At 37.3% G+C, this 25,049-nt stretch overlaps 1 protein-coding gene across 1 annotated transcript in view; it reads left to right on the top strand.

Moving 5' to 3' along the window:
• Positions 1–25,049, top strand: part of LOC111060361 (unconventional myosin-IXa) — a 176,120-nt gene that overhangs the window by 2,136 nt on the left and 148,935 nt on the right. The window contains 4 exon segments of the mRNA XM_039435347.1: positions 8,643–9,491; positions 17,818–17,959; positions 20,614–20,758; positions 22,960–23,221. Coding sequence (XP_039291281.1) covers positions 9,435–9,491; positions 17,818–17,959; positions 20,614–20,758; positions 22,960–23,221 — 606 coding nt within the window. The 5' untranslated portion in view covers positions 8,643–9,434.

Here is a 25,049-nt window from a genome sequence, read left to right as displayed (position 1 = left end):
TCTCAACACTTGAATGTCTTTGTTGAATGAATTGTGCTTCAGGGTCAATGCAGCTTACTACAGGTCCAATTATTTCACTTTTTATAGTTTCAAACGATTGTGACCCTGCTTTAGACAAGGGAAATGCAGTACGGGCAAGAGGAATCGCCTTAGTGGCATAATCTGGTATTAGTGATGCATAATGTGAAAACATACCAAGGGTCCTCCTCAGCGATGCAGTGTCTCTAGGCGGAGGTAAATTTTCCAGTGGTTCCAATCGGCTGGGGTCAGGCTTGATAGTTTTAATTATTATTTAACGAAAATCCGAAATAAATGCTGTAAATCACCCCGAAGACTTCTGCTACTGCAGACATTGACAACAGGGTTAACAGCTAGATGGAAATTCGATGAGAATTTGAATAAATTCAAAAAATAAATTTGAGAATTTGAGCATTTGAATAAATGCATTCTCTATTAAAAAAATTCCATCTGTAACTGGTTGGCCGCTATGGCTTCGTATAAAATGAGGGCTGCTATCCAGAGATTGTCAGTTTGGTGTGAGGGCAAGCATTCCTGACTGGCAATTGGGAGGTACCGGGTTCGATTCCCGGGCTGGCAACTAATTTTTGGATAGTAGTTCTCATCGAATTTCCATCTAGCTGTTAACCCTGTTGTCAATGTCTGCAGTAGCAGAAGTCTTCGAGGTGATTTACAGAATTTATTTAGGATTTTCGTTAAATAATAATTATATATTAATCAGCATTTGAATAAATGCATTCTCTATTAAAAAAATTCCATCTGTACTTAGTTTAGTTTTGTTAGATATATGATAGCCCAACATGTTGATCGATTTCAGTAAAAATGAAGACTTCTCATTATTGATAGTTAGGTTGTATTTGTTTGCAGCGTTGATAAACTTTTTCAAGTTTATATCGTGTTGCTCCTGTGTTTTGCCACAGATTGTAACATCATCAAGGTAAGCATAAGTGTCTTGTAGCTGTTGAGACCGTATAACTTGGTCAATTACACTGCCACTCCATTAGTGACCCCAAACGGAATGCGTTTAAACTGGTAGAGTTGACCACATGCCTCAAATGCTGTGTAGTGCTTTTCTTCTTTCCTTATCGTAATTTGGTGGTATGCACTTTTCAAGTCGATAGTACCGGTACTGAAAAACTCATAATTTGCAACTTTGTTTACAATATCATCGATTCTTGGTAGTGGGTAAGCATCCAGTAATGTAAAACGATTTATAGTTTTGGAGTAATCAATGACCATTCTTTTTCTATGATTTTCATTTGTAACCACTAACGCTTGAGCTCTCCATGGAGAAATGATGGGCTCTATAACATCGTCTTTAAGCACTTACTTCATTTTCAATAATTTTCATATCATCGATTCTTGGTAGTGGGTAAGCATCCAGTAATGTAAAACGATTTATAGTTTTGGAGTAATCAATGACCATTCTTTTTCTATGATTTTCATTTGTAACCACTAACGCTTGAGCTATCCATGGAGAAATGATGGGCTCTATAACATCGTCTTTAAGCATTTTACTTACTTCATTTTCAATAAACTTCAAATCATCCGTACTGTGTCGATGATATTTGATTGCAATTGGTTTACATTCCGGTTTTAAATTAGAAAACAATGACACCGGTTCTACAGTTGAGGCTGCCACGCTGCATACGGTTAACTGCGGCTTTTTTCCACCAAAAACTACTTTAATACTTTCATGGTTTTTTCAAAATATGTCCAACAATTATATCGGCACAAAGCTCTGGTAAGACCGAAAGATTTGCTTGTTTGTAACAGTGATCAAGAATGACAAGATCTACTAAGCATTGTCCTGTTATATTGGATGTGATTGATGTAGTCGCCATTGATACAGTACCCCTACCTGGTCTTATAGGAAGACCTAGGTTAAGAGCAGTAGAATTGTTTATAAAACTCAGAGAACTCCCTGTATCTATCAAAGCAGAGACAGATTTTCCATTAACTAGGGCTTGTACTGTACTCTTTGTCAATCCTCCGGGCGAAGCTGCTAGGTCAATAGAGTTCATAATATCGTTCGATTTTTTTGATTGTTTGGTTTGTAATTTACTCGACCTGCAGACCTTAGCAAAGTGCCCCTGTTTTCCACAATTATGACAAATTGTATTTTTAGCTGGGCAGCTGACCCGAGGATGTCTCAGATTACCACAAAAATAGCATTTTCCTACAGTTACGTTGAAAAGTGGCCATTGCTGCACTGATTACAGAACGCAAAGAATCACTTTTCCGCTCTAGTGCGGGAAAAATTTTTCTGCACTCCAGATTTGCAACATGGCAACGCAAAATACTTAGTAGGTTATATGGAGCAACAGTGCAGCAAAATCAAAATGAAGTTGGTAACAGTGACTGCTGTGGCTGCTATAGTGAGCAGAGGTGCAACCAAGCACAACGCGCTAATTATTATTCATTATATATTATAATGGAGGACAACGAGGACTTTAGGATTTTAGGATTAAGGTTTTTATCAATAATAAAATTACACAGAAAAACATTTGATGCATTTCAGGCAATTTTACCCATAATTACCCACTTTTCATATTCAATGGTAACTGTAGGAAAAACTTAATGTGAAATACGTGCGCAAAGTTCCTCTGCTGCACTCAAGAAACCATTCCGCCCTCGCCTACGGCTCGGGCGTAAACGTTTCTTTCGGTGCAGCAGTGTCACTTTGCGCACTAGTTGCACAAATAACTATTTTCATTAGCAGCAGCTAATAAACAGTTTTCTGAATCAGTATTCTGATTGCTTGCTTGAGTATTTTGGGAAGAAGTCGCATTTAATTGGGATGAAGATTGGAAAGCTAATGATTGTGCATATGCAAGTTCCAGGGATCTGGCTTGACTATATGCCTCTTCTAGTGTTAATGCAACATTCTCTAGTAAACGCTGGCAAATTGTAGGAGACTTCATTCCAGCAATAAATGTGTCACGAATATAATCATCCCTATTTCTTTCAGCTGTCACAGCTTTAAACTCACAGTCCTTACTTAATATTGACTATATGCCTCTTCTAGTGTTAATGCAACATTCTCTAGTAACGCTGGCAAATTGTAGGAGACTTCATTCCAGCAATAAATGTGTCACGAATATAATCATCCCTATTTCTTTCAGCTGTCACAGCTTTAACTCACAGTCCTTACTTAATATTGACTATATGCCTCTTCTAGTGTTAATGCAACATTCTCTAGTAAACGCTGGCAAATTGTAGGAGACTTCATTCCAGCAATAAATGTGTCACGAATATAATCATCCCTATTTCTTTCAGCTGTCACAGCTTTAACTCACAGTCCTTACTTAATAGTTTTAAGGCATGAACTGTACTCTTTGTCAATCCTCCGGGCGAAGCTGCTAGGTCAATAGAGTTCATAATATCGTTCGATTTTTTTGATTGTTTGGTTTGTAATTTACTCGACCTGAGCAAAGTGCCCCTGTTTTCCACAATTATGACAAATTGTATTTTTAGCTGGGCAGCTGACCCGAGGATGTCGCAGATTACCACAAAAATAGCATTTTCCTACAGTTACGTTGAAAAGTGGCCATTGCTGCACTGATTACAGAACGCAAAGAATCACTTTTCCGCTCTAGTGCGGGAAAAATTTTTCTGCACTCCAGATTTGCAACATGGCAACGCAAAATACTTAGTAGGTTATATGGAGCAACAGTGCAGCAAAATCAAAATGAAGTTGGTAACAGTGACTGCTGTGGCTGCTATAGTGAGCAGAGGTGCAACCAAGCACAACGCGCTAATTATTATTCATTATATATTATAACCAAGGACAACGAGGACTTTAGGATTTTAGGATTAAGGTTTTTATCAATAATAAAATTACACAGAAAAACATTTGATGCATTTCAGGCAATTTTACCCATAATTACCCACTTTTCATATTCAATGGTAACTGTAGGAAAAACTTAATGTGAAATACGTGCGCAAAGTTCCTCTGCTGCACTCAAGAAACCATTCCGCCCGTAAACGTTTCTTTCGGTGCAGCAAACTGTCACTTTGCGCACTAGTTGCACAAATAACTATTTTCATTAGCAGCAGCTAATAAACAGTTTTCTGAATCAGTATTCTGATTGCTTGCTTGAGTATTTTGGGAAGAAGTCGCATTTAATTGGGATGAAGATTAGAAAGCTAATGATTGTGCATATGCAAGTTCCAGGATCTGGCTTGACTATATGCCTCTTCTAGTGTTAATGCAACATTCTCTAGTAAACGCTGGCAAATTGTAGGAGACTTCATTCCAGCAATAAATGTGTCACGAATATAATCATCCCTATTTCTTTCAGCTGTCACAGCTTTAAACTCACAGTCCTTACTTAATAGTTTTAAGGCATGAAGATATTGATCAATAGTCTCATCAGGCTGTTGTTGACGTGCAGATAGTTTATGTCTTGAAAATATTTCATTTACAGGTTTTACATAGATTCTCCTTAAAGTAGATGATCGACAACGTTGTTCTCCTATCTTTCTTCACTGCCATTATAACGTGGACGTCACTATAATAGTAGGACCTTTTTATGACAGTAAGGCTGCGTTTACACCAACGTTATTAACAAATTGTTAATAACTTAATCCTTATAGATTCTATTAGATTGAACGCAAGTTGACAAACGCATATGTTCATCATGTGTATGATAAGTTATGCTCAATCTAATAGAACCTATAATGATATAGTTATTTGTGCAACTAGTGCGCAAAGTGACAGTTTGCTGCACCGAAAGAAACGTTTACGCCCGAGCCGTAGGCGAGGGCGGAATGGTTTCTTGAGTGCAGCAGAGGAACTTTGCGCACGTATTTCACATTAAGTTTTTCCTACAGTTACCATTGAATATGAAAAGTGGGTAATTATGGGTAAAATTGCCTGAAATGCATCAAATGTTTTTCTGTGTAATTTTATTATTGATAAAAACCTTAATCCTAAAATCCTAAAGTCCTCGTTGTCCTTGGTTATAATATATAATGAATAATAATTAGCGCGTTGTGCTTGGTTGCACCTCTGCTCACTATAGCAGCCACAGCAGTCACTGTTACCAACTTCATTTTGATTTTGCTGCACTGTTGCTCCATATAACCTACTAAGTATTTTGCGTTGCCATGTTGCAAATCTGGAGTGCAGAAAAATTTTTCCCGCACTAGAGCGGAAAAGTGATTCTTTGCGTTCTGTAATCAGTGCAGCAATGGCCACTTTTCAACGTAACTGTAGGAAAAAGCTATTAACATTTTGTTAATAACTCTGGTGTAAACCCAGCTTAATGTTTGTTACAAAATAACATGACAAGTGAAAATTAATAATGCAGTTTAAACGGTGCGTTATATTTATGTCATCTAACTTATAAATATTTTTAAAAATTTTGTCCCTTTAGTTTGAGAAAAATATAAAACTTGCTATCCTATTATAACGTCCTTGCTTTATAACAATAATTTCGCTATAGAACCATTGATATCAGTGAATTTTGAATTAAACTTAGACAGTATTTTATCGCTAGTAAATAGGAAGTATTGGATTTCTTTGTGGTTAAGTATATTGTTATCAATACGTCTTATCATCTTCTACCTACTTTTGTTAGTTCCACTATTTTTGTTATTGCTGTATCTATATAGTTATTTGTGCAACTAGTGCGCAAACTGTCACTTTGCTGCACCGAAAGAAACGTTTAATTTGTAGAGTGCAGCAGAGGAACTTTGCGCACGTATTTGACATTAAGTTCTTCCTACAGTTACCATTGAATATGAAAAGTGGGTAATTATGGGTAAAATTCCCTGAAATCCATCAAATGTATATCTGTGTAATTTTATTTTTAATAAATAAAATAGAATGTAGTATGTGTGTTTGAATGCCGGGGGGGGGGGGGGCTGTGTGCTGTCATCCACTGTTGTCCACCACTTCAAGATTCTTATAACTTGCACCACAGTCACTGTTACCAACTTAATTTAGATTTTGCTGCACTGGTGCTCCATATAACCTACTAACTATTTTGCGTTGTCATGCTGCAAATCTGGAGTACACAAAGTAATACTTTGCGCACTAGAGCGGAAACGTGATTCTTTGCAGCCTGCAATCAGTGCAGAAATGGTCACTTTTCAAGGTATCTGTAGGAAAAATAAATTTCCTATTCATTTTTTTATATCTATACTAGCAAGTAACCCGTGCTCCGTAAGGGTCTGTTCAAATTACAGCTATTATCTATTTATTTCTCGCAAATTAGAAAATAAATCAATAGGCCTAAACCATGCAATATATACAGCAATAATCAAATTAATCTACAGAATAAAATATTAGAAAGTATTTTCCACTTTTTGTGTAGTTGAGAAGTTGATATTGTGGTAATTATTTATATTAATTAAAAATACTAAGAAATTGTCAAAAACCACAGATTTATTGATACTTAGAAAGACCGGTTTCGGTTGTTACACCATTGTCAATCTCTGATAAACTCTTTTTCAGAGATTGGTGTAACAACCGAAACTGGTCTTTCCAAGTATCAATAAATCTGTGGTTTTTGACAATTTCTTAGTATTTTTATTTAATATTTGAAACTACTTCCTCTAAAGAACAAGTTCTAGATTGGGGAATGAAGATTATGAAATTAATTTAGTTTTATAGTTCCATGCTGATATTGAAAGTATCATCAACTAACTGTAATAATATAATAGTTATTTGTGCAACTAGTGCGCAAAGTGACAGTTTGCTGCACCGAAAGAAACGTTTACGCCCGAGCCGTAGGCGAGGGCGGAATGGTTTCTTGAGTGCAGCAGAGGAACTTTGCGCACGTATTTCACATTAAGTTTTTCCTACAGTTACCATTGAATATGAAAAGTGGGTAATTAGGGTAAAATTGCCTGAAATGCATCAAATGTTTTTCTGTGTAATTTTATTATTGATAAAAACCTTAATCCTAAAATCCTAAAGTCCTCGTTGTCGTTGGTTATAATATATAATGAATAATAATTAGCGCGTTGTGCTTGGTTGCACCTCTGCTCACTATAGCAGCCACAGCAGTCACTGTTACCAACTTCATTTTGATTTTGCTGCACTGTTGCTCCATATAACCTACTAAGTATTTTGCGTTGCCATGTTGCAAATCTGGAGTGCAGAAAAATTTTTGCCGCACTAGAGCGGAAAAGTGATTCTTTGCGTTCTGTAATCAGTGCAGCAATGGCCACTTTTCAACGTAACTGTAGGAAAAGAATATTAAGTTTGGTTTCTGGTCCTGCAAAATTATTCCTTTAACATGTGAATATTTCTTATTTTAATGATAATAATGTGAAATATTTCTTCTATGTTTGGTTTTGAAGCATCTAAATTCAAAAATCTACTTTGTGAAAATAATTATCTTATCTTTTGGACTATCTTATTATTTTATCTTCCAATGTATCACATTAGTGTCATTTGCATTGTAAATAAAATAAATAAATTGAGGACTGAAATTTTTTTGTGAACAACAAAAGACTTGACCTATTTCGGACTATGTGTAACCTTATCTAAATTTGGGAGAGGAATAGCACAAGGTTACCTTATTTTTCCTCTCCCTATCATTTTGATGATGTACTTATTGTATGAATCAATAAAGAATCAATAATTAAAATAATCATTCCTGTAAAATAATTATTTCTGGACCAGAGATCAAATGGCAAAGCAGTAATGTGTAATTTCATAAACTAATATCACTTTAAACTACATTTACTTCTAATATAAATTTGGGAGAGAGATGGTACGAGGTACGGACACAGCCCAGTCTTCCTCCTTGGTCGTAATTATACTAGTAGTTCTGTGAACAGTAGACCTCGCGCTCAGTTGACATGTGGTTATGTTTTCTCAAAAATTAATAAATTTATCAATTTAAAATGTCTAGAAAAAATCCTAAATAAACATAGAGCTTTCTGTCTTATCGTACCGTGACGTGTCGTCCGGGAATGTGAGTGTGAGCGCTGTTATCAGGTCTGGCTGCAACTGTCTACAACGTTCATGGAAAGATACATCTCAAGATGTTCGATGTTTTTGAACGGGTAGTATTATAGTCCACTAGACAGCTGATTTATGATGAATAATTCTATAGTCTGATTTTTACTCTAATATTGACGTATGGAGGAGGCTCCTTTCACCTTTTATATTATCCTTGAAATGCAAAATTTCCAAAAACCTCGTATATACGTCGATGCGCAATTAAAAAAGGAACATACCTGTCAAATTTCATGGAAATCTATGACCACGTTTCGCCATAAATGCGCAACATATATAAACATTTAAAGATTAAGAGAAATGCCAAACCGTCGACTTGAATCTTAGACCTCACATAGCTCGGTCAATTATGATTACAGTGTTTTATACAATGAACTTGTAATATCTAATATCATCTGTTGATTATTGTTAATACTGATCAATTATATCCCAAATCTAATAATTTATGATTAATTAATCTAATAATCTAATTAATTAACGAAGATTAAATTAGTTAATTTTAATTAGTTAATTTAAATTAATTAATTAACTAGGTAACTATTAACTAATTTTAATTAGTTAATTTTAAATTATATTAAATGAATCTAATCTAATTAATCTATTAATCTAATTAATTAATTAATTAATCTAATTTATACGATTTCAGGAAGGGACTACAATCTGCCTACACCAACCAGATCCTATTACAACAATAGTGAAGTTATGCTGACCTGGTATCAATAAATTTAACTCTATCAGGCTCCCATAAATAATAGAAAAATACCTGTCTACAATAAATACTTGGAATACCAGGCTACTTGAATTATCCAGTGAAGTTATGCTGTCCTGGTATCAAAGAAAGTAACTCTACCAGGATACCACAATACCAGGCTACCATAATTAAAAGAAGGCTCTCAGAAATACCAAGCTACCATAAATAATTGAATTACCAAGCCACCATAAATTTACCAGGCTACTTAAATTATGCTGTCATGGTATCAAAAAAAGTAACTCTACCAGGCTACCATAATTAACAGAAATACCAGGGTCCCAGAAATAATAAAAAATAATTGAATTATCAGGTTCCCATAAATGAATCACCAGGCTAACATAAATTAATATGATAAGATCAGGATACGGTTGTATCTAGTTAGGTCGTGTGATAGGGTAGAAGTAGTTCGCTAACTACTCGGCAAACTAAAGTTGACCGAGGTCAACTAGAGTCTTAAGTAGTTGAAACAACTAGTTGAAACTAAACTAGAAACTAGTTTCGGCAGTCATGACAGCCGCACAGAGCGTCGTACGCACGCGGCTTCACCTCAACACGCCACATCTGTGTCTGTCGAAAAAAGCAAAATCAGCCAAATCGTCGTGGACCAGGCAGAGCAGCTGAGGAACGGGGAAAGGAGGAGGAGGTGGAGGGGATAGCGAGGAGGAGGAGGACAGCGACGAGGAGGAGATGACAATGGCCTCAGATGGAGGATTTCCGGGCACCGGGGGCCGATACATAGTGCAGGTTAGTTAACTGGAGTGAGGTCCACGTTATAATCCTATACTATTAAACAAGCAATTTCTGTCAAGATGTTTTCGCCACACTGCACAGAAAGCAGCTGTTTTCCAGTCCCTACATACATCTGAAAGGCATTGTTTGCAGACGACTCTCGTCTGACATCAGAACAGGTTTCTTTCCGGCTAAGGCCGGAAAGGGTACCCTTTCTGGCCGCTAACATGGAACTAAGAAAGGTGATCAAAAAACAGCTGATCAAAAAACTTTTCATTATTTGTGTTTATTATTCAATAATTGAAACATTTATAATAATATCATCTTATTGTCATTTGAAAGAATAAAAAAGTATAAACTCAACCTCCCACATAATTGAACATAATCTTTCAGGTTATTTAGACAAATCAGAATAAAAAATAAAAATAGTTGGACAATTTCCGGATATTCAGATTACCTCAGATTTGCTAGAGCTATGACCTTCCACTTCTGCTTTCGGAAGTGTTTAGTAAACAATTATTATTATATGTATATTGTTTATTTTTCTGTGTGGCGAAAAATAGCGTTCGCACCACGGGCAAAAATGTTTTTCCGGCTCTCGATCTTTTCTAGTCCGAGGCCGTAGGCCTCTCGGTTGAAAACCGATTTCGAGCCGGAAAAGTCTCATTTTCTGCTCTAGGTGCGAAATATACTATTATTATGTGACCGGATCTCGATAATGGCTCTAACGATTCTCACGGAATTTGGAACAAAGTAGGTTTATGATATGAAAAATCAATTGCACTAGGTCTCAACCCTGGGATAACTCGCTGAAGGGTATTAGAGGGATTAATACGTCCTTAGAAAAACAGCTGGAAATTTTGTCGTCTGTCGATGATGGAAGTGAGTGAGCGGGTGCATGTGTGTGGAAGTGAGACAAAATTATGACTCAGCTGTTGAACTTTTGTTCTCATTCAACCAGTGCCGATTGCACAAGAGCCGGTTAAATTTTAATCCCGATTAATCCCAGTAGACCCAATCTGATAAGCTATCTTTTTGAAATGGTCTTCTCTGAATTAGATTAAAATTTATCATGCTTTTGTGAGAGAAATTTTTGCATTCCTCTGGGAATTAATCTCAATCCACTGTGATTACATAGAACCTTTATGTATGAACTATAAATATATTATAATTTCTTCTTTCGTAATAAATGTTATATGCTTTTGTACTCCAGAGCGGAGCACGGTGCTCCGATATTGGCTATTCAAAGTTTGGAAGTTCTGTATCAAATTATGGTGTTGTGTATCAAGTTGAGATGATACTGTATCATATTATGTTTAAACTATACCATGTGCTCACTCATTGTAGCATTTATTGCGTTGATACTGTATCATTTATGGTGATATGCCACATGGTGTTGGACCGTTATGTTGCAAATGTGAGTGTTAACTGAAGCCGATAGTCCTAGTAGTTGTTTTTGGTGAAGCTATGTGACGCTGGTAGTCTCTCATACTGTGCCCTTCTTACACTCTTACACTCCCAACAACACACTAATAATAGACAGTGTATAGGTGTCTATGTTGCAAATGTGAGTGTTAACTGAAGCCGATAGTCCTAGTAGTTGTTTTTGGTGAAGCTATGTGACGCTGGTAGTCTCTCATACTGTGCCCTTCTTACACTCTTACACTCCCAACAACACACTAATAATAGACAGTGTATAGGGTGTCTATGTTGCAAATGTGAGTGTTAACTGAAGCCGATAGTCCTAGTAGTTGTTTTTGGTGAAGCTATGTGACGCTGGTAGTCTCTCATACTGTGCCCTCCTTACACTCCCAACAACACACTAATAATAGACAATAATCGGAGGAGAAATTTGCAACATAATTGAATAATTTGCAAAGGTAGCATAAGAAGATGTGCCATGGTAAATGACTGTTATGTTGCAAATTACTTCTCCGATTACTGTCGACTACTGTCTATTATGAGTGTGTTGTTGGGAGTGTAAGAGTGTAAGAAGGGCACAGTATGAGAGACTACCAGCGTCACATAGCTTCACCAAAAACAACTACTAGGACTATCGGCTTCAGTTAACACTCACATTTGCAACATAGACACCCTATACACTGTCTATTATTAGTGTGTTGTTGGGAGTGTAAGAGTGTAAGAAGGGCACAGTATGAGAGACTACCAGCGTCACATAGCTTCACCAAAAACAACTACTAGGACTATCGGCTTCAGTTAACACTCACATTTGCAACATAGACACCCTATACACTGTCTATTATTAGTGTGTTGTTGGGAGTGTAAGAGTGTAAGAAGGGCACAGTATGAGAGACTACCAGCGTCACATAGCTTCACCAAAAACAACTACTAGGACTATCGGCTTCAGTTAACACTCACATTTGCAACATAGACACCCTATACACTGTCTATTATTAGTGTGTTGTTGGGAGTGTAAGAGTGTAATAAGGGCACAGTATGAGAGACTACCAGCGTCACATAGCTTCACCAAAAACAACTACTAGGACTATCGGCTTCAGTTAACACTCACATTTGCAACATAGACACCCTATACACTGTCTATTATTAGTGTGTTGTTGGGAGTGTAAGAGTGTAAGAAGGCACAGTATGAGAGACTACCAGCGTCACATAGCTTCACCAAAAACAACTACTAGGACTATCGGCTTCAGTTAACACTCACATTTGCAACATAGACACCCTATACACTGTCTATTATTAGTGTGTTGTTGGGAGTGTAAGAGTGTAAGAAGGGCACAGTATGAGAGACTACCAGCGTCACATAGCTTCACCAAAAACAACTACTAGGACTATCGGCTTCAGTTAACACTCAATAATTGAAACATTTATAATAATATCATCTTATTGTCATTTGAAAGAATAAAAAAGTATAAACTCAACCTCCCACATAATTGAACATAATCTTTCAGGTTATTTAGACAAATCAGAATAAAAAATAAAAATAGTTGGACAATTTCCGGATATTCAGATTACCTCAGATTTGCTAGAGCTATGACCTTCCACTTCTGCTTTCGGAAGTGTTTAGTAAACAATTATTATTATATGTATATTGTTTATTTTTCTGTGTGGCGAAAAATAGCGTTCGCACCACGGGCAAAAATGTTTTTCCGGCTCTCGATCTTTTCTAGTCCGAGGCCGTAGGCCTCTCGGTTGAAAACCGATTTCGAGCCGGAAAAGTCTCATTTTCTGCTCTAGGTGCGAAATATACTATTATTATGTGACCGGATCTCGATAATGGCTCTAACGATTCTCACGGAATTTGGAACAAAGTAGGTTTATGATATGAAAAATCAATTGCACTAGGTCTCAACCCTGGGATAACTCGCTGAAGGGTATTAGAGGGATTAATACGTCCTTAGAAAAACAGCTGGAAATTTTGTCGTCTGTCGATGATGGAAGTGAGTGAGCGAGTGCATGTGTGTGGAAGTGAGACAAAATTATGACTCAGCTGTTGAACTTTTGTTCTCATTCAACCAGTGCCGATTGCACAAGAGCCGGTTAAATTTTAATCCCGATTAATCCCAGTAGAACCAATCTGATAAGCTATCTTTTTGAAATGGTCTTCTCTGAATTAGATTAAAATTTATCATGCTTTTGTGAGAGAAATTTTTGCATTCCTCTGGGAATTAATCTCAATCCACTGTGATTACATAGAACCTTTATGTATGAACTATAAATATATTATAATTTCTTCTTTCGTAATAAATGTTATATGCTTTTGTACTCCAGAGCGGAGCACGGTGCCCCGATATTGGCTATTCAAAGTTTGGAAGTTCTGTATCAAATTATGGTGTTGTGTATCAAGTTGAGATGATACTGTATCATATTATGTTTAAACTATACCATGTGCTCACTCATTGTAGCATTTATTGCGTTGATACTGTATCATTTATGGTGATATGCCACATGGTGTTGGACTGTTATGTTGCAAATGTGAGTGTTAACTGAAGCCGATAGTCCTAGTAGTTGTTTTTGGTGAAGCTATGTGACGCTGGTAGTCTCTCATACTGTGCCCTTCTTACACTCTTACACTCCCAACAACACACTAATAATAGACAGTGTATAGGGTGTCTATGTTGCAAATGTGAGTGTTAACTGAAGCCGATAGTCCTAGTAGTTGTTTTTGGTGAAGCTATGTGACGCTGGTAGTCTCTCATACTGTGCCCTTCTTACACTCTTACACTCCCAACAACACACTAATAATAGACAGTGTATAGGGTGTCTATGTTGCAAATGTGAGTGTTAACTGAAGCCGATAGTCCTAGTAGTTGTTTTTGGTGAAGCTATGTGACGCTGGTAGTCTCTCATACTGTGCCCTTCTTACACTCTTACACTCCCAACAACACACTAATAATAGACAGTGTATAGGGTGTCTATGTTGCAAATGTGAGTGTTAACTGAAGCCGATAGTCCTAGTAGTTGTTTTTGGTGAAGCTATGTGACGCTGGTAGTCTCTCATACTGTGCCCTTCTTACACTCTTACACTCCCAACAACACACTAATAATAGACAGTGTATAGGGTGTCTATGTTGCAAATGTGAGTGTTAACTGAAGCCGATAGTCCTAGTAGTTGTTTTTGGTGAAGCTATGTGACGCTGGTAGTCTCTCATACTGTGCCCTTCTTACACTCTTACACTCCCAACAACACACTAATAATAGACAGTGTATAGGGTGTCTATGTTGCAAATGTGAGTGTTAACTGAAGCCGATAGTCCTAGTAGTTGTTTTTGGTGAAGCTATGTGACGCTGGTAGTCTCTCATACTGTGCCCTTCTTACACTCTTACACTCCCAACAACACACTAATAATAGACAGTGTATAGGGTGTCTATGTTGCAAATGTGAGTGTTAACTGAAGCCGATAGTCCTAGTAGTTGTTTTTGGTGAAGCTATGTGACGCTGGTAGTCTCTCATACTGTGCCCTTCTTACACTCTTACACTCCCAACAACACACTAATAATAGACAGTGTATAGGGTGTCTATGTTGCAAATGTGAGTGTTAACTGAAGCCGATAGTCCTAGTAGTTGTTTTTGGTGAAGCTATGTGACGCTGGTAGTCTCTCATACTGTGCCCTTCTTACACTCTTACACTCCCAACAACACACTAATAATAGACAGTGTATAGGGTGTCTATGTTGCAAATGTGAGTGTTAACTGAAGCCGATAGTCCTAGTAGTTGTTTTTGGTGAAGCTATGTGACGCTGGTAGTCTCTCATACTGTGCCCTTCTTACACTCTTACACTCCCAACAACACACTAATAATAGACAGTGTATAGGGTGTCTATGTTGCAAATGTGAGTGTTAACTGAAGCCGATAGTCCTAGTAGTTGTTTTTGGTGAAGCTATGTGACGCTGGTAGTCTCTCATACTGTGCCCTTCTTACACTCTTACACTCCCAACAACACACTAATAATAGACAGTGTATAGGGTGTCTATGTTGCAAATGTGAGTGTTAACTGAAGCCGATAGTCCTAGTAGTTGTTTTTGGTGAAGCTATGTGACGCTGGTAGTCTCTCATACTGTGCCCTTCTTACACTCTTACACTCCCAACAACACACTAATAATAGACAGTGTATAGGGTGTCTATGTTGCAAATGTGAGTGTTAACTGAAGCCGATAGTCCTAGTAGTTGTTTTTGGTGAAGCTATGTGACGCTGGTAGTCTCTCATACTGTGCCCTTCTTACACTCTTACACTCCCAACAACACACTAATAATAGACAGTGTATAGGGTGTCTATGTTGCAAATGTGAGTGTTAACTGAAGCCGATAGTCCTAGTAGTTGTTTTTGGTGAAGCTATGTGACGCTGGTAGTCTCTCATACTGTGCCCTTCTTACACTCTTACACTCCCAACAACACACTAATAATAGACAGTGTATAGGGTGTCTATGTTGCAAATGTGAGTGTTAACTGAAGCCGATAGTCCTAGTAGTTGTTTTTGGTGAAGCTATGTGACGCTGGTAGTCTCTCATACTGTGCCCTTCTTACACTCTTACACTCCCAACAACACACTAATAATAGACAGTGTATAGGGTGTCTATGTTGCAAATGTGAGTGTTAACTGAAGCCGATAGTCCTAGTAGTTGTTTTTGGTGAAGCTATGTGACGCTGGTAGTCTCTCATACTGTGCCCTTCTTACACTCTTACACTCCCAACAACACACTAATAATAGACAGTGTATAGGGTGTCTATGTTGCAAATGTGAGTGTTAACTGAAGCCGATAGTCCTAGTAGTTGTTTTTGGTGAAGCTATGTGACGCTGGTAGTCTCTCATACTGTGCCCTTCTTACACTCTTACACTCCCAACAACACACTAATAATAGACAGTGTATAGGGTGTCTATGTTGCAAATGTGAGTGTTAACTGAAGCCGATAGTCCTAGTAGTTGTTTTTGGTGAAGCTATGTGACGCTGGTAGTCTCTCATACTGTGCCCTTCTTACACTCTTACACTCCCAACAACACACTAATAATAGACAGTGTATAGGGTGTCTATGTTGCAAATGTGAGTGTTAACTGAAGCCGATAGTCCTAGTAGTTGTTTTTGGTGAAGCTATGTGACGCTGGTAGTCTCTCATACTGTGCCCTTCTTACACTCTTACACTCCCAACAACACACTAATAATAGACAGTGTATAGGGTGTCTATGTTGCAAATGTGAGTGTTAACTGAAGCCGATAGTCCTAGTAGTTGTTTTTGGTGAAGCTATGTGACGCTGGTAGTCTCTCATACTGTGCCCTTCTTACACTCTTACACTCCCAACAACACACTAATAATAGACAGTGTATAGGGTGTCTATGTTGCAAATGTGAGTGTTAACTGAAGCCGATAGTCCTAGTAGTTGTTTTTGGTGAAGCTATGTGACGCTGGTAGTCTCTCATACTGTGCCCTTCTTACACTCTTACACTCCCAACAACACACTAATAATAGACAGTGTATAGGGTGTCTATGTTGCAAATGTGAGTGTTAACTGAAGCCGATAGTCCTAGTAGTTGTTTTTGGTGAAGCTATGTGACGCTGGTAGTCTCTCATACTGTGCCCTTCTTACACTCTTACACTCCCAACAACACACTAATAATAGACAGTGTATAGGGTGTCTATGTTGCAAATGTGAGTGTTAACTGAAGCCGATAGTCCTAGTAGTTGTTTTTGGTGAAGCTATGTGACGCTGGTAGTCTCTCATACTGTGCCCTTCTTACACTCTTACACTCCCAACAACACACTAATAATAGACAGTGTATAGGGTGTCTATGTTGCAAATGTGAGTGTTAACTGAAGCCGATAGTCCTAGTAGTTGTTTTTGGTGAAGCTATGTGACGCTGGTAGTCTCTCATACTGTGCCCTTCTTACACTCTTACACTCCCAACAACACACTAATAATAGACAGTGTATAGGGTGTCTATGTTGCAAATGTGAGTGTTAACTGAAGCCGATAGTCCTAGTAGTTGTTTTTGGTGAAGCTATGTGACGCTGGTAGTCTCTCATACTGTGCCCTTCTTACACTCTTACACTCCCAACAACACACTAATAATAGACAGTGTATAGGGTGTCTATGTTGCAAATGTGAGTGTTAACTGAAGCCGATAGTCCTAGTAGTTGTTTTTGGTGAAGCTATGTGACGCTGGTAGTCTCTCATACTGTGCCCTTCTTACACTCTTACACTCCCAACAACACACTAATAATAGACAGTGTATAGGGTGTCTATGTTGCAAATGTGAGTGTTAACTGAAGCCGATAGCGCTTTCTCTTTCTCGCTTTGCTCTGTTGCTCCATTGACTTTAAAGAATGTATAGTTAATAATCTATTAACAAGATATTTCATCTTAATCATTGAAATTCATTATGTAGTAATTGAAAAATATAATTTCGTGCTTGATAAAATATAATTTGATAATTCTAAACGATTAATTGATTGATTGAGTACTTTATTTATGTAGATTACAATATATACTGGCTTATACACTTATATACAATAGCTTACAATACAGCAAAATATAGATGAATTTACATAATATAGACTAAGAAAATAATTATTGAACTGTATATGATATGAAAAAGCAATTTGTAATATAATAACTATAGATAATAATTATATTGTTATGCATGTACATAAATTGGCGGAGCTTTGGACATATCAATGTCCATTCTTCGGAAAGAATATTAACGAGAATGAACAGTTAATATTACATCAATAAACCTGTATCAGCTACCGTCTAGAGAAGGCATTGACAAGACAGAGGATCATTATTTTACAAAATTCACTGTCAACTCTAGCCGATATTGGTAGATTATTGATTGATTGATTGATTGGTTGACTGATTGATTGACAGGTATTTGTGGGTGCCCTATCACACCAGTATGAGGCGCTGTCGGTTGAGGCTTCTAAACAAACAACAGCTGATGAGATAGTGGCCTGTATCGTCGAACGTCTCTCCATGTCTGGATCCATGCAGTTAACAACCGAAACAGCTGGTAAGTTTTACTCCTTTTCATAGAATATTTGAGGAGTTGGGTGGAAAAACGACCTGAGTCAAGAAATCAAGTTTTGCGTAAATTGAGTTTGAAATATTTATTACACATCTACATTATTTCATCAGAATGCAATATTCTTGCAAGTATTAGAACTTTATTGATCTTTTTATACTATTTTCAATGCTGTTATTCATAATTAGCCAGTAATCCAAGGCTAACTGATATTAATGGATATAAGGTGTGTTGTCTAAGGTCGTTTTTCCATAACCCTGGTTGTTACATGTTCAGAGGTTCAATAAAATGATGAAAAACCCGTATCAAGAGTAGTGATAATGATAATATATTGCTCATGATATTGGATAATTAATAAGTAGGTGATAAAGATCTAAAAAATGTCATTTGGAAGTGAACAATTAAAGATGATATTTTCTTCTTGAACACGTTTCTTCCCATAATCAAGACTCTGGAATGTTACATGGTACTGTTCTGATTTTCGGGAAATTCATACACCCCAATGTTTTCAGCATCAGATTCTTCTTCAGGAGCGTCTTCTTCATTATTTCCATCATCTAGAGGATAATTGGTTCCCTTGGATGTATTAATGATCTTCTTATACCATTCATTTGGTAGAGAGTTAGTTGGGAGGATATTTTAAATATTCTTTCCGAAGAATGGACATTGATATGTCCAAAGCTCCGCCAATTATGTAGATGCATTACAATATTATCTTGTATAGTTATTCCAAATTGCTTTTTTCATATCATATACAGTTCAATAATTATTTTCTTAGTCTATATTATGTAAATTTATCTATAATTTTGCTGTATTGTAAGCTATTGTATATACGTGTATAAGCCAGTATATACTGTAATCTACATAAATAAAGCACTCAATCAATCAATCAGCTTCTTCTTTTGTAAGGAAACAAAATAAGGATTTCACTGGCTGCTGGCTCACAGCTTGTCAGCTGAATAATTTTAGGTTTGCCACACAAACAAAAAATGTTCACAGCTCACTCATTTTTCAAGATACAACAACATTTTATGTACCAATCTGTTCAGAATTTAATGGCGGATAGAATGAAGCATGTTGCGGAAAAACGACACGAGTGGCCTCGGGTCGTTTTTCTACCCAGCTCCTCATTTTTAAATTAAATAATACAATAATATACAGTCGTTTTGGTGGTTATAACGTCATTTAAGACACCGCACATTTAGGGCCGGTCTCCGAGCTCGGGATTTAGCTAAGTTCTCGACTTTAAACAGCTGGAGTCGGAAAATTGGCTTTCCAAAACGGGGCGTAGCACTACCTCCGTAAACAAAGCCATACCGTAGTGCATTCGTGTGACGTCAGCACAGGTAGGGCTCCTACACCAATAAAAATACTAGCTGATATAGATCAGCTGATATTAACGAATTTTTATTGGTGTAGAAACCCTACCTGTGCTGACGTCACACGAATGCACTACGGCTTTGTTTACGGAGGTAGTGGACGTAGTCGTAGTTTTTATGATGATCTTCAATTTCTCATTTCCATTGGAAACGATTTTCCCTGACGAAATTAAACATTCCTAACTAATTCAAAATAGCTGAAACGTTAGGCCCAACTGACACTTGTACGACTCAGGTGGAGGAGAGACTGGACTCTAGTGGAGAGCATGTGTTTCCAAATGGTGACACTCAGACCAGTCGATTCTAGTCTCCGCGACGTCACCATTTGGAAACACATGCTCTCCACTAGAGTCCAGTCTCTTCTCCACCTGAGTGACATAAGTCAGAGTTGAGCCTGACACTATTTTCTCTTTATTTTATGTTGTGTTCAATTTTCTAGTTTTTCGAAATTGAATTTAAACGTGGACTGCGACTGCGCCCCGTTTCGGAAAGCCAATTTTCTGACTCCAGCTGTTTAAAGTCTAGAACTTATCTAAATCCCGAGCTCGGAAATCGGCCCTTAATGTAATCTTGAAGATAGGCCTATAATCACCTCGGTAAACGACTACGCCCCGTTTAATGAAATGTTTATCATGCATGTCCTACCGTTAGTGGTCAGCCTAATATATGTGATTTATTCTTGGACAAGGGTGACAGTTGAATTGCTCGTTGCAGGTGGTCCGAACGCGTTCGAGTTGGCCGAAGTGATGGGAGATTGGGCCAATGTAATTAATAATGTTTAATTGAAGGGTGACAATTGAATTGCTCGTTGCAGGTGGTCCGAACGCGTTCAAGTTGGCTGAAGTGATGGGAGATTAGGCCAATGTAATTCATAATGTTTAGTTGTTGAATGTTTAATTGAAGGGTGACTATTTAATTGCTCGTTGCAGGTGGTCCGAACGCGTTCAAGTTGGCCGAAGTGATGGGAGATTGGGCCAATGTAATTCATAATGTTTAATTGAAGGGTGTCAATTGAATTGCTCGTTGCAGGTGGTCCGAACGCGTTCAAGTTGGCCGAAGTGATGGGAGATTGGGCCAATGTAATGCATAATGTTTAGTTGTTGAATGTTTAATTGAAGGGTGACTATTTAATTGCTCGTTGCAGGTGGTCCGAACGCGTTCAAGTTGGCCGAAATGATGGGAGATTGGGCCAATGTAATTAATATTTTTTTGTTTTTGAATGTTTAATTGAAGGGTGACAATAAATTGAATTGCTCGTTGCAGGTGGTCCGAACGCGTTCGAGTTGGCCGAAGTGATGGGAGATTGGGCCCTGAATAGAGAATGCAAGGAGAGACGTTTGGGTCCCAACGAGAGGCCAGTAGCCGTGATGCTATTATGGCCAAAAGCTACCACTAATCATCACTACAGGTAATTCGATAATTATTATATTATACCATAGAGAAACAATAGCGTAAGTAGATATGCCATGGTATAGGGAGTTTATGTCGCAACTTTTACTGTTATCTCAAGCCGATTACTGTCGATTATTACTTTCCTTGCCCTATTACCATAGGTAAGGAAAGTATTGTTTTCCGAAAAAATTAAGGTACCTCAATTTCTAAATTTCTATACGTTTCAAGGTCCCCTGAGTCCAATTTGAAGCGGGCCCTCTTCAAAAGAAATCTCTTTAATCATTCCGAAATTCAGCAAAATGTATAACTAATTGTTATACATCTACCCTGTTTCACTCCCTCCTGAACTATGGAATTATTTTTTGGGGTAATTCTAGCAGTGTAGTGGAGGTGTTTAGACTTCAGAAGTGGGCATTGAGGGTGATGATAGGGGAGTCAATCTGAACTAGTTGTAGGCCCTATTTCAAAAAACTTGGAATTCTCCCACTTCCTAGCCTATATATTCTGGAAACAATCTGCTTTTAAAAAAACACATAAATGAATTTAATACAGGAGAAACATTTCACCAATATTCGACCAGATACAGGAATAATTTGAGAGATGATGCACACCGTAGTACTATGTATGAGCGAGGGGTGAGGAGTTCAGGTATCCGGATGTACAACTTATTGCCATCTCACATAAAAGAAAAGTCTGGTAAAGCTTTCAGATTTTTATTGAAAAAAGAGCTGCTATCCATATGTGCCTACTCAGTGGAGGAATACATAGATTTTTACAAACCTCAAGATGGAGGTTTGAGAAGATAGAAAACATGTTACTGTTTGATTAATGACAAATTGACATATCCTTATACCCCTTTTACAGGTGGTCAGTGGATGAAATAATACTAATACTAATAGATGTTTGGAGAAGCCAGTCTATTGCTGTATTTCCATAAGGCCAGTTACAGAGCTCGACCGATTGTCAGTGCTTACGTCAGTCGCGCTTGTCTTTTCCATAGATATTCCATGTATCCATACAGAGCAGGCCTGACGGCACGCATGCGCACGGTCAGGATCATGCGTTTTATACAGCGTACGAATACCATCAGTCGAGCTCGTGCGCATCCGTTCCATCGGTCGACTGACGTGCTATTGAAACAAATAGAAGCTTTCAGAGCTGTACTGATCGAAACATAACCAATGTGCTGTCACCTCTGCCCGACAATCAGCTGATATTGAATTGAATACCATAATGAATGAATTCAATTAATAGTGTCATATTTGAATTCAGAGTTTTTCTATACATTTCTTCAATCATTTCTAAATTTTTTATTGGAAAAATGATATATTATTAATATTATCTACATTTATTTGATCCGTAGCTTAAAGTGACTGCAAGTATTCCCAATGGTGATACAAGCTCGAAATAACTCATCAAAATTTCTGAAGGTCATTCTGAGGTAGTTGAAAAATGTATCTCCACCCCAAGCAATGATGTATATAATGGTACTAAATTCCCTTTGAAATGCTCTTTGGGCGACCATCGGGTGAACTTGATATCTACATCTTTTAATCTTTCCTTTGCGAAGATAATAAGCTGCAATAACAATCTGTAAAGGCGTCCATTTTGTGAGTCAGAAAAACTGATGTATGGTCAGGATGGTACATACGCACTGAAGGTCGGTCGAGCTCTGTAACCGGCCTAATGTATATAGTTTCTATCAGGTAATTGTGGATGAGAATACTGCGTGAGGTCTACTGTTCACAGAACTACTTTTGGTAGAGAGTTAGTGGGGAGGATATTTTTAATATTCTTTCCGAAGAATGGACATTGATATGTCCAAAGCTCCGCCAATTTATGTAGATGCATAACAATATAATATCTATAGTTATTATATTACAAAATACTTTTTCATATCATATACAGTTCAATAATTATTTTCTTAGTCTGTATTATGTAAATTCATCTATAATTTTGCTGTATTGTAAGCTATTGTATATAAGTGTATAAGCCAGTATATTGTAATCTACATAAATAAAGTACTCAATCAATCAATCAATCAAACTACTATTAATATTAATTTTATATAATGTTTCTTGGGCAATAAATTAAATTTGCATTTGAATTCTCGCCTGCAACAGACCCCTACCCATCCTTGTGACGTATGATACTATTTTCATTCATTTAATTTTTGTTCTCATTGAATCAATTTCACGTGTTTCTCGATTTGTACAGGTTCTATCTGAGGGAAAAAGTGTCTGAAGCAGGCTCGCTACGCTCGCCGGAGGGCTCCTGTTTTGCAATGGACCCGCAACTGGTGCGCGACTATTTCTATCGCTTCCTCTACCAGCAGCCGACGGACAGGGAGTACCCCGACCTGTGCCAACTGCCCGATCTCAACCAGAAGACGCTCATAGATAACCTGAGAGCCAGGTTCCATGCTAAACACATCTACACCTATGTCGGATCTATACTCATCGCCCTCAACCCGTTCAAGGTAACCAACAAACATTTCCAACCAAGGTCTATTATAAGAACCAGGTCATGACACCCGTCTTCCTTATGGAGCGGCTATTTTGTGCCTATTTCATGGCGTTACATTATAAAGTACTACGATCTAATAATTAAATTTTCCTACAGATACCCTGAAAGTGACCATTTGTGCACTGATTGCAGGCTGCAAAGAATCACTTTTCCGCACTAGTGCGCAAAGTGAGTACTTTGCGTACTCCAGATTTGCAGCATGACAACGCAAAATAGTTAGTAGGTTATATGGAGCACCAGTGCAGCAAAATCAAAATGAAGTTGGTAACAGTGACTGCTGTGGCTGCTATAGTGAGCAGAGGTGCAACCAAGCACAACGCGCTAATTATTACTATTATATATTATAATGGAGGACAACGACAGCACAGTGCCACCACAGCACACACCACACAGCTGCCCCCCGCCATTCAAACACACATACATTATTCAGGCAATTTTACCCATAATTACCCACTTTTCATATTCAATGGTAACTGTAGGAAAAATTTAATGTGAAATACGTGCGCAAAGTTCGTTTGCTGCACTCAACAAACCATTCCGCCCTCGCCTACGGCTCGGGCGTAAACGTTTCTTTCGATGCAGCAAACTGTCACTTTGCGCACTAGTTGCACAAATAACTATTTCCTCTACCTACTGTCTAAAGTACTTACTTTACTCCCTGAAACCTAATACTAAAGTGTCACTTTTTCGCTCTCGGTAGTAAAAAACAGAAAAACTCCCTAGGGAGTAAAAGTGACTCCATTTAAATAACATGGGGAGCATCTCTATTTTGAAACTTATATTGTAATAGGTTAGAAGGTCTAAGCTCAGATGAGAAAGCATAATAGAGGTGTCTGTCATTGAGTCAACTGAATTCAATACCACAACCAGAAATTTGATCAACTCATGAAATATATGTTTGTATGATAATTATTATATTCTTAATATTAGTAGACGATAAAAATTTATACAATTTTTAAAATATTTTATTCTATTCAAAATACCAGCCAACAAATATTTTTGATCTGCAATTCAAATCTGAACCGCGTGATCTGGAGTCAGCCATTTTTGGTAGCTGCTCAGCTGATAATATAATAATATAATAATTAATAATTATGATAATATAATTGTTACAACTTTTGCCGATAGATAGCGCAATCGGCAGTGCTAGTCAGACGACCGGTTTTTAGGTTTTAGATTTAGGTTATGTTGTTAGGAATCATTGTCACCAATACGTAAGTTATTAGAATGATTTTATTTGCAGTTTCTATAAAAAAATGTAGATGGGAGAAAAATGTTGTGTACATCACGAGCGAAAAATACTTTTTCTCCCTCAGGAAAATTGCTGCCCTCGGCTTCGCCTCGGGCATCAAACTTTTTCCCACAGGGAGAAAAAGCCGTACTTTTCACTCTAGATATACAAATAACTATTGCTCGTGACAAAATCATGCATTTTGCATTTTAAAAACAATATTCTAGTTCAGATAATAATATGTGAATTCAGGTTTTTAATTTTGTAATAATGAAATTTCAATAATAAATTATTCAATTATTAATTTATTTATTATTAAAAATTATTCTTATTTTAGTAACCTAAGAATTATGATTCATAAGGCATTGGGACAAGACAGAAATAAATGTGAGGCCAACTGCAAAAAGAGTTTGAATGAAGTTCCCGATCAATTGAATCTAAAAATCAACAATTTAGTTTCTAGTATTTTGCTAAATACTATAATTTTTTACAATTATTACTAAATTATGTTTACAATTCCAATTACTAAAAACACATATTATGTTCAATC

This window comes from Nilaparvata lugens, chromosome 9 (assembly GCF_014356525.2).
Source record: "Nilaparvata lugens isolate BPH chromosome 9, ASM1435652v1, whole genome shotgun sequence".
Classification (NCBI taxonomy): Eukaryota; Metazoa; Arthropoda; class Insecta; order Hemiptera; family Delphacidae; genus Nilaparvata; species Nilaparvata lugens.
The sequence above is the reverse complement of the archived record's forward strand: the minus strand, read 5'-3'. Positions and strand labels throughout refer to the sequence as shown.